The sequence below is a fragment of the Scyliorhinus torazame genome, chromosome 12, assembly GCF_047496885.1.
Source record: "Scyliorhinus torazame isolate Kashiwa2021f chromosome 12, sScyTor2.1, whole genome shotgun sequence".
NCBI classification, from domain to species: Eukaryota; Metazoa; Chordata; class Chondrichthyes; order Carcharhiniformes; family Scyliorhinidae; genus Scyliorhinus; species Scyliorhinus torazame.
The window spans coordinates 17450943-17466046 of NC_092718.1; the positions used below are offsets into that span (position 1 = coordinate 17450943).

Here is a 15104-nt window from a genome sequence, read left to right on the forward strand (position 1 = left end):
GAACTAACACGCAGCTCAGAATGGGAGACATGGTCCAAACCCTCAGTCCCTCCCAGCTCCTGACATTACCCCCCCCCCCCCCAGCTCACCCCCACAACCATTGCCCCATCCCTCTCCACAGTGCCATGCCCTCTCCCATTGTACTCCTACACCTCGACACTATCCCTCCCTCCCTCTCCTCTTCCATCACCACTCTCTATTCTCCACAGTCTAAGATTTGGTAGCGGCTGGTTGTCCAAGTTCCGCGAGTATTAAGCGGGACATTTCATCGTCTCTTTGGACGTGCTGCGCGTGGCAAGTTGTGACACCATCCTCGGGGACGGAGAGGGTTACCGAGGAAAACACTATTGGGAGCAAAGAAAAGCTGGATTTCCGCCGGGAAATGGATCAGCCGCCCGTTCTGCGCTCTACTTGATTTTCCTTGCCTTGAATTTAATTGTGTGAGGGGGGTGGGGGGTTATAAGTGTCGGCCAATCCACTTCCAACTGTGTTACTCCCCACCAAAGTTGAATGTTTTGCCTGGTTTATGCTGCATTTACTCCCCACGATTAACTCTCGCTCTTTGGCTCCACCTGGTGTCAGAGTCTGCTACAGCACCTTCCATTGCAAATCCCCTGCTTTCCCTACCAACAGGGGCTGGTTTAGCACAGGGCTAAATAGCTGGCTTTTAAAAGCAGACCAAGGCAGGCCAGCAGCGCGGTTCAATTCCCGTACCAGCCTCCCCGAACAGGCGCCAGAATGTGGCGACTAGGGGCTTTTCACAGTAACTTCATTTGAAGCCTACTTGTGACAATAAGCGACGTTTTACCCCGTTTTCGAAAAACACTCATAATTGTTCCCCTGCTCCATTCCTTTGAAAACGTTACTTTCAGTAAGTAACAGGATTTGTATAATTAACCGTGTTTTTCGGCAGATATGTTTTTTTTTCTTTCTTGTTCCCAACTTTTGGGACATTAAAGGTCCACCCCCTCGCGGGGACATAAAAGGTCCTGTGGGACTATTTTGAAAGTAGGTGTTGGGTGGTGGTTATCCCCATGGTCACTGAAAGAACATCAGAAGATACAGCTGATGTCGTCTCTATCACATTACTGATTGTGGGATCCTACTGTGTGTAAATTGGCTGCTGCATTTTCCACATTAGAACAGTGACTGCACTATTTTGGGGACATCTGGTGATTGTTAAAGGCGCTATATAAATGCATAAATTTCTTTTTTTTAAATTTAGTGTATCCAATTCATTTTTCCAATTGAGGGGCAATTTAGCGTGGCCAATCCACCTCGCCTGTACATCTTTGGGTTGTGGGGGCAAAGCCCACGCAAACACGGGGAGAATGTGCAAACTCCACACGGACAGTGACCCAGAGCCGGGATCGAACCTGGAACCTCGGCGCCGTGAGGCAACAGGGCTAACCCACTGCACCACCGTGCTGCCTGCATTACTTTCCTTTTTATTCTGCTCACCATTAACCTTACACAGCGCAAAAATGCATTTCTTAAAATATATTTTCATAATCCTTTCATTTCCCCTCCTTCCTCTCCTGAAGGCGTGCCTCCTTAACTGGTATTGTAGCAGGGGGAGCACCCTGCACCTCACCCTTTCCCACCCAGTCAACAGGCTATTCGTCCACTTGGGGCATCACCATATTGTCCGTGTCTGAAGGGGTTTTTCTGCCGTTGCAGCTTTCAAAACAAGGTTCCCTCTGTCTTCTCCTGCTTTCGGCACGAGTCACTGGACAACGAATTGGACTGGGGTCCCCAACTGATTTTACTCCTGTCCCAGCCAGGGGGGCCCGGGGCCATTTATAGCAGCGCTATTGGAGCCCCAGTAATTGAGTGTCGGCTGGGAATTGGATCCAGGGTCGTTGTAATTTACCGTCACCCACCTCAGTCCCTTGCCATTGGAGCAGCCAGCCAGCCGGAAGGCGACTTAATCCCAGCCTTTTGTTTTTGTCCAATAGATTTTACAGGAAAATTACACCTGCCCCCCCAGCTTTAGAAGCAAAAGTCCAGCTTAGGTTTCACCTGTGGCTCAGTGGGAAGCACTGCAGGGTGTGAATCAGAAGGCAGGCCCTTCGGAGCCGGCCTAGCCCCTGAAGGTGCAGAGGATTCCGCACCTTCCGGGCGGCCCGACGCCGGAGTGGTTCACGCCACTCCTCGCTGCCGGTACGGCCCGCCCCGCCGGGTCGGGGAGAATCCCGCCCCACGAGCCTGAGCATGTAATCCAGGCTGACATTGGAGTGCGAGGCCTGAGGGAGTGCTGCACTGTTGTCGGTGCTGTTTTGGATGCAACCTCCAACTGAGGTCCTCCCGGCGGCTGTGTAAAAGACGCTATCTAAATGCAGGAGCTTCCGCAGAATCAGTTCTGGGATAACCACGCTTGATTTTTTTTCCCCCCTCAGACTGGCCGCATTGACCCCCTTTACCCCAAGGTCTGCGGCCACCAGGGAAACGTACTGGACATCAAATGGAACCCGTTTGTCGACAACATCTTAGCTTCCTGTTCAGAAGACACTTCGGTGAGTAATGTCTGCATAAATATTTCAGTCCCACAAGAAGCTTTTGCTAATAATTCATCACAACTAAATTTAAACAGCAGTGTAATTGTGCCCCTGCCGCCCGGGTTCTCAGGTCGGGAACTCCCTCCGTGTCGCTCCTACTCAGCCACAAAGGAAGCAGGAGGCAGATTCTGCACTTTTCCACCAGAGTGATGTCAGAAAAGTGGGAGCAGCTTCTGTGCAATATTTCTGCTGAGAGGGTCAGTACTGAGGGAGTGCCGCACTGTCAGAGGGTCGGTACTGAGGGAGTGCCGCACTGTCAGAGGGTCAGTACTGAGGGAGTGCCGCACTGTCAGAGGGTCAGTACTGAGGGAGTGCCGCACTGTCAGAGGGTCAGTACTGAGGGAGTGCCGCACTGTCAGAGGGTCAGTACTGAGGGAGTGCCGCACTGTCAGAGGGTCAGTACTGAGGGAGTGCCGCACTGTCAGAGGGTCAGTACTGAGGGAGTGCTGCACTGTCAGAGGGTCAGTACTGAGGGAGTGCTGCAGTGTCGGAGGGTCAGTACTGGGGGAGTGCCGCACTGTCAGAGGGTCAGTACTGAGGGAGTGCTGCACTGTCGGAGGGTCAGTACTGAGGGAATGCTGCACTGTCAGAGGGTCAGTACTGAGGGAGTGCTGCAGTGTCGGAGGGTCAGTACTGAGGGCATGCTGCACTGTCAGAGGGTCAGTACTGAGGGAGTGCCGCACAGTCAGAGGGTCAGTACTGAGGGAGTGCCGCACTGTCAGAGGGTCAGTACTGAGGGAGCGCTGCACTGTCAGAGTGTCAGCACTGAGGGAGTGCCGCACAGTCAGAGGGTCAGTACTGAGGGAGTGCCGCACTGTCAGAGGGTCAGTACTGAGGGAGCGCTGCACTGTCAGAGGGTCCGTAATGAGGGAGTGCCGCACTGTCAGAGGGTCAATACTGAGGGAATGCTGCACTGTCAGAGGGCCAGTACTGAGGGACTGCTGCACTGTCAGAGGGTCAGTACTGAGGGAGTGTAACACTATCAGAGGGTCAGTACTGAGGGAGTGCCGCACTGTCAGAGGGTCAATACTGAGGGAATGCTGCACTGTCAGAGGGTCAGGACTGAGGGATTGCTGCACTTGCCGAGCGTCAGTACAGTGGGAGTGCTAAACTGTCAGAGGGTCAATACTGAGGGAGAGCTGCACTGTCAGAGGGTCAGTACAGAGGGAGTGCTACACTGTCAGAGGGTCAGTACTGAGGGGGTGCTGCGCTGTCTGAGAGTCAGTACTGAGGGAGTGCTGCACTGTCAGACGGTCAGTACTGAGGGAGTGCTACACTGTAAGCGGGTCATTAATGAAGGAGTGCTGCACTGTCAGAGGGCCAGTACTGAGGGAGTGCCGCACTGTCAGAGGGTCAGTACTGAGGGAGTGCTACACTGTCAGCGGGTCAGTAATGAAGGAGTGCTGCACTGTCAGAGGGCCAGTACTGAGGGAGTGCTGCACCTTCAGAGGGTCAGTACTGAGGGAGTGCTGCACTATCAGAGGGTCAGTACTGAGGGAGTGCTACACTGTCAGTGGGTCAGTAATGATGGAGTGCTGCACTGTCAGAGGGCCAGTACTGAGGGAGTGCTGCACCTTCAGAGGGTCAGTACTAAGGGAGTGCTGCACTGTCAGAGGGTCAGTACTGAGGGAGTGCCGCACTGTCGGAGGTTCAATACTGAGGGAGTGCCGCACTGTCAGAGGGTCAATACTGAGGGAGTGCTGCACTGTCAGAGGGTCAGGACTGAGGGATTGCTGCACTGTCTGAGCGTCAGTACAGAGGGAGTGCTACACTGTCAGAGGCTCAGTACTGAGGAGGTGCTGCACTGTCAGAGGGTCAGTACTGAGGGAGTGCTACACTGTCAGTGGGTCAGTAATGAAGGAGTGCTGCACTATCAGAGGGTCAGTACTGAAAGAGTGCCGCACCTTCAGAGGGTCAGTACTGAGGGAGTGCTGCACTGTCAGAGGGTCAGTACTGAGGGAGTGCTGCACTGTCAGAGTGGCAGTACTGAAGGAGAGCTGCACTGTCAATGGGTCAGTACTGAGGGTGCACTGCACTATCAAAGAGTCAGTACTGAGGGAGTGCTGCACCGTCAGAGGGTCAGTACTGAGGGTGCGCTCTACTGTCAGAGGGCCAGTACTGAGGGAGTGCTGCACTGTCAGAGGGCTAGTACGGAGGGAATGCTGCACTGTCAGAGGGTCAGTATTAAGGGATTGTTGCACTGTCCGAGTGTCAGTACTGAGGGAGTGCTGCACTGTTAGGGGGCCAGTACTGAGGGAGTGCCGCACTGTCAGAGTGTCAGTCCTTAGGGAACGCCGCACTGTCAGAGGGTCAGTACTGAGGGAGCGCAGCACCTTCAGAGGGTCAGTACTGAGGGATTGCTGCACTGTGAGAGGGTCAGTACTGAGGGAGTGCCGCACTGTCAGAGGGTCAGTACTGAGGGAGTGCTGCACTATCAGAGGGTCAGTACTGAGGGAGTGCTGCACTGTCAGAGGGTCAGTACTGAGGGAGGGCTGCACTGTCAGAGGGTCAGTACTGAGGGAGTGCCGCACTGTCAGAGGGTCAGTACTGAGGGTGCGCTGCACTGTCAGAGGGTCAGTACTGAGGGAGTGCTGCACTGTCAGAGGGTCAGTACTGAGGGAGTACCACACTATCAGAGGGTCAGTACTGAGGGAGTGCTGCACTGTCAGAGGGTCAGGACTGAGGGATTGCTGCACTGTCCGAGCGTCAGTACAGAGGGAGTGCCGCACTGTCAGAGGGTCAGTACTGAGGGAGTGCTGCACTGTCTGAGAGTCAGTACTGAAGGAGTGCTACACTGTCAGAGGGTCAGCACTGAGGGGGTGCTGCACTGTCAGAGGGTCAGTACTGAGGGAGTGCCACACTGTCAGAGGGTCAATACTGAGGGAGTGCTGCACTTTCAGAGGGCCAGGACTGAGGGATTGCTGCACTGTCCGAGCGTTAGTACAGAGGGAGTGCTACACTGTCAGAGGGTCAATACTGAGGGAGAGCTGCACTGTCAGAGGGTCAGTACAGAGGGAGTGCTACACTATCAGAGGGTCAGTACTGAGGGGGTGCTGCACTGTCCGAACATCTGTACTGAGGGAGTGCTGCACTGTCTGAGAGTCAGTACTGAGGGAGTGCTGCACTCTCTGAGAGTCAGTACTGAGGGAGTGCTACACTGTCAGAGGGTCAGTACTGAGGGGGTGCTGCACTGTCAGAGGGCCAGTGCTGAGGGAGTGCTACACTGTCAGCGGGTCAGTAATGAAGGAGTGCTGCACTGTCAGAGGGCCAGTACTGAGGGAGTGCTGCACCTTCAGAGGGTCAGTACTGAGGGAGTGCTGCACTATCAGAGGGTCAGTACTGAAGGAGTGCCGCACCTTCAGAGGGTTAGTACTGAGGGATTGCTGCACTGTCCGAGCGTCAGTACAGAGGGAGTGCTACACTGTCAGAGGGTTAGTACTGAGGGGGTGCTGCACTGTCAGAGGGTCAGTACTGAGGGAGTGCTACACTGTCAGTGGGTCAGTAATGAAGGAGTGCTGCACTGTCAGAGGGCCAGTACTGAGGGAGTGCTACACTGTCAGCGGGTCAGTAATGAAGGAGTGCTGCACTGTCCGAGGGCCAGTACTGAGGTAGTTCTGCACCTTCAGAGGGTCAGTACTGAGGGAGTGCTGCACTATCAGAGGGTCAGTACTGAAGGAGTGCCGCACCTTCAGAGGGTTAGTACTGAGGGATTGCTGCACTGTCCGAGCGTCAGTACAGAGGGAGTGCTACACTGTCAGAGGGTCAGTACTGAGGGGGGGCTGCACTGTCAGAGGGTCAGTACTGAGGGAGTGCTACACTATCAGTGGGTCAGTAATGAAGGAGTGCCGCACTGTCAGAGGGTTAGGACTGAGGGAGTGCTGCACTATCAGAGGGTCAGTACTGAAGGAGTGCCGCACCTTCAGAGGGTCAGTACTGAGGGAATGCTGCACTGTCAGAGGGTCAGTACTGAGGGAGTGCTGCACTGTCAGAGTGCCAGTACTGAGGCAGTACTGAGGGAGAGCTGCACTGTCAGAGGCTCAGTACTGAGGGAGTGCTGCACTATCAGATGTTCAGTACTGAGGGAGTGCTGCACTGTCAGAGGGCTAGTACTGAGGGAATGCTGCACTGTCAGAGGGTCAGTATTAAGGGATTGTTGCACTGTCCGAGTGTCAGTACTGAGGGAGTGCCGCACTGTCAGAGTGTCGGTCCTTAGGGAACGCCGCACTGTCAGAGGGTCAGTACTGAGGGTGCGCTGCACTGTCAGTGGGCCAGTACTGAGGGAGTGCCGCACTGTCAGAGTGTCAGTCCTTAGGGAACGCTGCACTGTCAGAGGGTCAGTACTGAGGGAGTGCTGCACTGTCAGAGGGTCAGTACTGAGGGAGTGCTGCACTGTTAGCGGGTCAGTACTGAGGGTGCACTGCACTGTCAGAGGGTCAGTACTGAGGGAGTGCCGCACTGTCAGAGTGTCAGTCCTTAGGGAGTGCCACATTGTCAAAGGATCAGTACTGAGGGAGTGCTGCACTGTCAGAGGGTCAGTACTGGGGGAGTGCTGCACTGTCAGAGGGTCAGTACTGAGGGATTGCTGCACTGTCCGAGCGTCAGTACAAAGGGAGTGCCGCACTGTCAGAGGATCAGTACTGAGGGAGTGCTGCACTGTCAGAGGGTCAAATCTGAGGGAGTGCTGCACTGTCAGAGGGTCAGGACTGAGGGATTGCTGCACTGTCCGAGCGTCAGTACAGAGGGAGTGCCGCACTGTCAGAGGGGCAGTACTGAGGGAGTGCTGCACTTTCAGAGTGTCAGTCCTTGGGGAACGCCGCACTGTCAGCGGGTCAGAACTGAGGCACTGCTGCACTGTCAGAGGGTCAGTACTGAGGGAGTGCTGCACTGTCAGAGTGTCAGTCCTTCGGGAACGCCGCACTGTCAGAGGGTCAGTACTGAGGGGGTGCTGCACTGTCAGAGGGTCAGTACTGAGGGAGTGCCGCACTGTCAGATGGTCAGTACTGAGGGAGTGCCGCACTGTCAGAGGGTCAGTACTGAGTGAGTGCCGCACTGTCAGAGGGTCAGCCCTGAGAGAGACCCACACTGTCAGAGGGTCAGTACTGAGGGAGTGCTACACTGTCAGAGGGTCAGTACTGAGGGAGAGCTGCACTGTCAGAGGGTCAGTACTGAGGGAGTGCCGCACTGTCAGAGGGTCAGTACTGAGGGAGAGCTGCACTGTCAGAGGGTCAGTACTGAGGGAGTGCCGCACTGTCAGAGGGTCAGTACTCCGGGAGCGCTGCAATGTCACAGCGTCAGTACTGAGCAAGTGACCTGCTGGTCAGGGGCAGCACTAAGGGAGTGCTGCACTGTCAGAGGGTCAGTATTGAGGGAGTGCTGCACTGTCACAGCCTCAGTACTGGGGGAGTGACCTGCTGGTCAGAGGCAGTAGTGAGGGAGCGCTGCGCTCTGGGAGGGCCGTAATGAGAATAATGTTCGACTATCTCGGAGGCACCTTCTTTAGCAGCAGAGATTAAACCTCTCTGGAGTGAAGAAATCCCGTTACACTATTGTGAAGAAGTACAGGGGAGTTCTTCCCAAAAACAAATTGCTGCTATTCTCAGTCCTGTGAAGCTGCAAACCCTCAGCAACAACAGGCTGATGTTAAAGAACGAAGAGGCGCTGGATAATTAGATAATCAGTTGTCGGTTTTCAGTGTGCTTAGAGCTGAGTGCTAATTCCTTTGTTATAAAAGTTGAAAAATAAACCTGAACCTGTATTCTGCTTGCAATCTTCCTCAACAAGGGTTTGAACATCCTCTGCCTTGTTTTCCTCCTGGTATTTATCACTGGCTCGGAGATCTCCCGGGGTTTAACTGGAATTATTGGAAAACAGACCAGGCTGGTTCTTAATTTCCTGAATGTTTTCAATTGGCCGTTCCCTGTTTGGCTTTAATGTGACATATGGAGTTTCATCATTAATTGCCCAGTGACCTAGTTTCCAAGCCACATGGTGCATTAGATAAAGAGTTCCTAATCATCTTCCTTTCTGTCTCGCACAATAAAAGATTCATGCTAGGGTCCGTCATCCCCTTTCTGTCACATCTCAATGTGTGTCCGAAGCTCAGCTCCTGTGGGGGGGAGGGGAAGCTGCGACTGATTTGTGATTCTTCGTCCAACAGGAAATTGCGCTTGTTCGCTCTGTGTTCTCCCGTTGAATGTTCTAACTCACTCCTGGCCCGTCACCCACATTCTGCCCTCCGTCATCTTGAGCTTATCCAAAACTGGGCCACGCGTATCCCAACTCGCTCCCAGTCCCCTTCGACACTCGGCTCATCACCCCCTGTGCTCGCTGACCTAATTAGCTCCAGGTTAAGCGATACCTCAATTTTAAATATTCCCATCCTTGCTGTGCACTCAAAGTGTGCTCCATGTTGTGCAGGGAACGCGATGGTCAATTTGCGCACAGCAGGATCCCACGCACAGCGATCACCCACTTCAGGGATAGCTATTGGCTGGGACATGGGGATAATCCCCCGCTCTTCTTCAAAACACTGCCGTGGGATCATTTGCCACACCCATGAGAGGGCAGACACCGCCTCTGTTTAACGGCTTGGTCTGAAAGACGGCAGCTTCACCAGTGCACCAATCCCTCAGTAAGTTTGCCGATGACACGAAGGTTGGGGGAGTTGTAGATAGTGTTAAGGGCTGTTGCAGGTTACAACAGGACATTGGCAGGATGCAGAGCTGGGCTGAGAAGTGGCAGATGGAGTTCAACCTTGATAAATGTGAAGTGATTCATCTTGGAAGGTCGAATTTGAACGCTGATTACAGGGTTAAAGGCAAGATTCTTGGAAGTGTGGAGGAACAGAGGGATCTTGGGGTCCACGTACATCGACCCCTCAAAGTTGCCTCCCAGGTTGATGGGGTTGTGAAGAAGGCGTATGGTGTGTTGGCTTTCATTAACAGGGGGATTGAGTTTAAGAGCCGTGACGTTTTGCTGCAGCTTTATAAAACCTTGGTTAGACCTCACTTGGAATATCGTGTCCAGTTCTGGTCGCCTCATTATAGGAAGGCTGTGGATGCTTCAGAGAGGGTACAGAGGAGATTTACCAGGATGCTGCCTGGACTGGAGGGCATGTCTTATGAAGAAAGGTTGAGGGAGCTACGGCTTTTCTCACTGGAGCGAAGGAGGCAGAGAGGTGACTTGATAGAGGTGTACAAGGTGATGAGGCATGGATAAAGTGGATATCCAGAGACTTTTCCCCAGGGTGGAAATGGCTGTCACGAGGGGACATAATTTTAAGGTGATTGGAGGAAAGTATAGGGGAGATGTCAGAGGCAGGTTCTTTACACAGAGAGTGGTGGGTGTGTGGAATGCACTGCCAGCGGAGGTGGTGGAGTCAGAGTCATTCGGGACATTTAAGCGACTCTTGGACAGGCACATGGACAGCGTTAAACTGAAGGAGTGTAGGTTAGGTTGATCTTAGATTAGGATAAATGGTCTGTCATAATATACACCAGTATATCATGGTGCAGACACACACTGATGGACACACAGTGGGACCAATCAACATACACAACACCGCAGCCAATCACCAGTTAGAGCACACGCACTATAAAGACAGGGGGCATCAGAGTTCCTGCTCATTCGAGCTGCAGCTAGCTAGGAGGACAGAGCTCACAGCCTGCAGCACAGACATTCACCATGTGCTGAGTGCATCGACTGGTTAGGACAAGGCAAAGGTCTTTAGTTAAAGCTAGTATTGTGTTAACCCACAGTCAGAGTATGTTACAACAGTTAATGATTCAATAAAATAGTGTTGCACTATTTCAAGTGTTGGTGACCTGTATGTGTTCCACGGATCCAGAGCGCCCAGCACAACATGGTTGGCACACTATCGTGGGACGAAGGGCCTGTACTGTGTGCTGTACTGTTCTATGTTCTAGAACGGCACTGGAGTCTCAGCCAAGGATGTTGAACTCAAATCACTCGAGTGGGTCTTGAACCCACAGTCTTCTGAATCACACGCGTGCGGCACAGGCACTTTGCACGTCACAAACTCAATTTAAGGCTCATTCAGTAGCGCAGTAGGAATTGGTGTAACATGCGGCCTGGAAAACCAGGAGTTCCCAGTTCAAGTCCTGCTCAGCATTGGGCAGCAGCAGGAAAGAAAGCTTTTCATTTACATAGCACCTATTACACCCTCAGGATGTCCCAACTTGCTTTGCAGTCAATTGTGAGTTTTTTTCGTACATTCACTGTTGCAATATAGGAGCTCTGTCCCCTCCACCCCATAGACAAACGCACCGAGTCAATTAGGGCTGTTGCCCATTGCCGTGAGTCTGGATGTTTGGGCTTAGCTGCTATCCAGCTCTAACAGTCTGCGCTGTCTCGGGTCACACAAGAATGGCCACTTGCATGAGGTCCTGTGGGAATATATCCTGAGAACATGGGGGGGGGGGAGGAGAAGGAGAAGGCTTAATGAGGAAAGGTCACCCTGGAGGGCAGCCGTTACTGGAAAAATATAAAGGAGTGTTTAACTTCAACGCAGAACTCGAGTGAATGCATTAAATAAATGTAGCATCCTCCGCCAGGGGTCTATTGAGAGGGCTGCAATCAGAGGGTGTGGGAGTTCTTCAGTCAGACTGATGCGAGACAGTTTAATTAAAGCGTCCAGCTGAAATGACAAGATCTATAAAACTCCCCGAGGTAATGACGACGTTTTCCCCCTGAAGTGATTCAGCTCCGGCGCACTATGTTCATCTCATTTCACCGCTGACCTCCTTCCAGCCAGCGCCGAGAATCCCAACATGGAAATAAAATGTGGTTTTGGAAAGCCAAGGCGAGGGAGTAACTGGTAAAACACCTTTTCCTCCGCGCTTTAAAACCAGTTGCCTGTGTGAGCGAGGCATCAATGCAGGAAGCATTGACACTTCCTCTATGCAAGCTCCTAGAATCCTCATTATCAACAGCTCCAGTGGTCAGGGAAAGGAGGAAGGATCAAGTGTCTTTCCCCGTGCCTGGGCCGACTTTTTGAAATGAAATGAAATGAAAATCGCTGATTGTCACAAGTAGGCTTCAAATGAAGTTCCTGTGAAAAGCCCCTAGTCGCCACATTCCGGCGCCTGTTCGGGGAGGCTGGTAGGGGAATTGAACAGTGCTGCTGGCCTGCCTTGGTCTGTTTAAAAGCCAGCTCTTTAGCCCTGTGCTAAACCAGCCCCTAAGTATTTACGTACAAACATTACATTAAGTATTTACGTTCAAACAGACAAGGTTCACAGACAGGAAAAGGTTAGTTGATCCATTCGTCCTGTCTATACCAGTACGGCTAGAGGATTGAGACTAAATACTACTTCCTCCCCCCTTCCTCCAAACATTGGGGGGGGGGGGGGGGAGGGGGGGGTGACATTGTGCCTGATATCAGGCACTGGGTACATCTGCAGTGTTCCGAACTTCATAGCTGGAAGCGACTCTCAGGAGGACCAAGGGATCACTTTAGGATCAACCTCAAAGCATCCCTGAAGGGATTCAACATTCCTACCTAATTGTGGGAATTCCTGACCCAGGACCGACTGTCCAAAATGAGCATATTTGAAAGCACCGAGCGCCTTGAGAGATTTTGCCAAGAGCACAGAGAAGCCAGATCCACGAAAAAAAAGGAGCTTAAACCCCCGTACCCCCAACACCCCCTCCCCCTCCCCCCACCCCCCCACCCCGCCCCACCCACCCCTCCCCAGGCAAGTCTTCTACTCCATTCTTCAACCATCACCTATCCCACATGTGATAGTCTGTGGATCCCTCAATGGACTCGTCAGTCATCATGGACGCCAAGTAGGGTGCTCTTTCCAATCGCCGGTGCAGACTCGATGGGCCGAATGGCCTCCTTCTGCACTGTAAATTCTACGATCTATGAAAACCTCCTTTTGCAAATCACTTGGGTCAGTTAACTGAGACATACGTGGAGCCCTAGAAGACAGAGGGACGTCTGAATAAGGTGCAAAGGTATAAAGCAGATGATATCAAGGTGACGAATGGTCTTTCATCTCTCCATTTTTATTCCCATTAAATTGCCGGTGCAAAGTGTTGGAAGGTGCTATTGCCTGTGTTATCCAGCAACCCTTGCGCACCAATAATCTGCCCACCAATACTCACTGCTCCGCCAGGACCACTTCAAACCTCCTTAGAGCCTGGGTCCAAACATGGCAAAAAAAAAGATGAATTCGAGAAGTATCCATAATTGGAATGCACCTTTAAGCTGTGGACTTCAGGGGAGGCAACCTGCTAGTCGGGGCCGTGTGTTAACAGGATTTGTTTTAGGAAAGGAGAAAACAGACTCATTGGTGTAGAGGAAATCTTAATCATAGAATTTACAGTGTAGGAGGAGGCCATTTGGCCCATCGGGTCTGCACCGGCCCTTAGGAAAGAGCACCCCATTTAAGCCCACACCTCCACCTATCCCTGTAATCCTATCTAACCTTTTTGACACAAAGAGCAATTTATCATCGCCAATCCACCTAACCTGCACATCTTTGGACTGTGGGAGGAAACCGGAGCACCCGGAAAAAACCCACGCAGACACGGGGAGAACATGCAGACTCCGCACAGACTATGACCCAAGCCGGGAATCAAACCTTTGACCCTGGAGCTGTGAAGCAACTGAGCTAACCACCATGCTACCGTGCTGCTTTGCTAAGAAGCAGCTTTGGAAGAAGTCGGTTCGATTGGCTGACTTGTAACCTGTGGGTTGGCCAGGGAGAGTGTTCGCCCTGACAACAGTCAGTGACTGATTCCTGCGGGATCCTTCCGAGAGAGCTGGGCAGAAGTGATTGGACCTCAAACAAAGGAGAAACTCTCTGCTGAAGTAAAGAACTGCTTTATTGTTCTAACACCAGTGAGTGCCTGGTACAAATTTATTTAAATGATCTTGAATCTACAGAGAAAGTAGATAGCCTTGCCAGAGGAACCCTCTCAAGCTTAGAAAGAAGAATCATCGAAGTGAAAGCTTGAACTCCTGAAAGATTTTAACTGAAAACCACAATAGTGCATCGGAGATCTTTTATCCTTTTTACTTTCGCAACATTTTTTTGTCCCTATCCACCATCCTTTCCCTTTATGTTGGCTGTGTGAGCACGTGTGTGTATCTGTGTGTGTGTTGTGTGTGCTGTGCATGTGTATACGTCTGTGTGCATTTGTGTTGTGTGTGTGTTGTGTGTGCTGTGCATGTGTATATGTCTATGTGCATGTGTGTGTATGTGTGTTGTGTGTGCTGTATGTGTGTATTCATGTGTGTGTGCATGTGTGTGTCTGCGTGTTTTGCATGTGTGTGCTATGCGTGTGTGTTCGTGTGTGCATGTGTGTGTGTGTGCATGTGTGTGTGCAGAGTAAGATGAGGTGGAAAGCCAAGGGTTGGATAAGCGGTATTAGGTTGTCCGTTACATTTGAGTCAGTTTAATTATATTACTGTTAAATAATAAAAAATTATTTGTGTTAAATTCCTATGTCTGGTGACTGCAGTTTATTGGCTCAGCCAACTTCGAATTTCACTTGTGTTGCGACTCTGGGTCAAGTGGGGCTGGAATTGACCGTGCAGCAGCCCAGGGAGTCATGGCAACAAGGTGAGGTCTTACGTGCAAGTCGATTGATGTGAACGGAACTATCGAGGGCAGGGGGGGCGGGGGTCAGGGCTGCTGCTGGTGGAGAGCGGAACCTGAGGCAGCTGTTTGTCAGCATGGAGCCTGGTATCTAGTGCTCGGGGCTTTGGGCTCTGCGCCCCCCCTGGATGGGCATGTGGCCAGGAGTCTGGTGACATCACCTCTGCCAATGTCACCCAGCGGAGTTGGCAGCCCTAAGAAGGCATCTAAGTTTAAATCTCTCATCCTCGCCGTGTCGGTTCGCCTCACCAGGGACAGCAGTGGACTTCACGTTTGATTTCAGTCTCCCTGTGGTCGGGGGATGGAAGGAGCGTCTGCCTTTGACTGCGAGCCAGCTGCCAAATGTGCATTTGTGGAAACTGGCTCAAGGTTTTGTCACCAACCAGTAAAGGTCTGACTCATCTCTCAGCAGCTTTGTCCAGCCCGCTCTCCGTTTTCTCCACAGAATCCTGGTTTTAACAAACGGAGAGATAATCTCTCCCACCTCCATTCACAAAGCTGGCCAGCCCATCTTCTGTTTGATGTCAACACTCATTGCTCTATAATATTTGCAATGAATGCATTAAATATTACCGCGATGAACGCCATGTATGAACAGGGAAACAAATGTTGGTAGAACTTCCAGCCCAGCTGCCTCTTTCTTAAAAATGACCGCAATGTTTCACTATCATGTTTTCTAGCACTGTATCTCTCAGGTGAGGTGTCAATCTGTGATCATACCCGGTTACCAGTGCTCGAACACTGGTCAGACTGTTTCAGTAGATCAGTCGTCCCTCTTTATTTCTTTGCCGACCTGCTGGATTGATAAGGGGCTGGTTTAGCACACTGGGCTAAATAGCTGGCTTTTAAAGCAGACCAAGGCAGGCCAGCAGCACGGTTCAATTCCTGTACCAGCCTCCCCGAACAGGCACCAGAA

The 15104-nt window shown here is 52.0% G+C and overlaps 1 protein-coding gene across 3 annotated transcripts in view; it reads left to right on the forward strand.

Moving 5' to 3' along the window:
• The window catches only part of coro2ba (coronin, actin binding protein, 2Ba), a 241835-nt gene that overhangs the window by 171260 nt on the left and 55471 nt on the right, over window positions 1-15104 (forward strand). For all 3 annotated transcript variants that reach the window (XM_072470477.1, XM_072470478.1, XM_072470476.1), the window contains exon 3: window positions 2400-2516. In XM_072470477.1, coding sequence (XP_072326578.1) covers window positions 2400-2516 — 117 coding nt within the window. The remainder of the gene's footprint in view (window positions 1-2399; window positions 2517-15104) is intronic.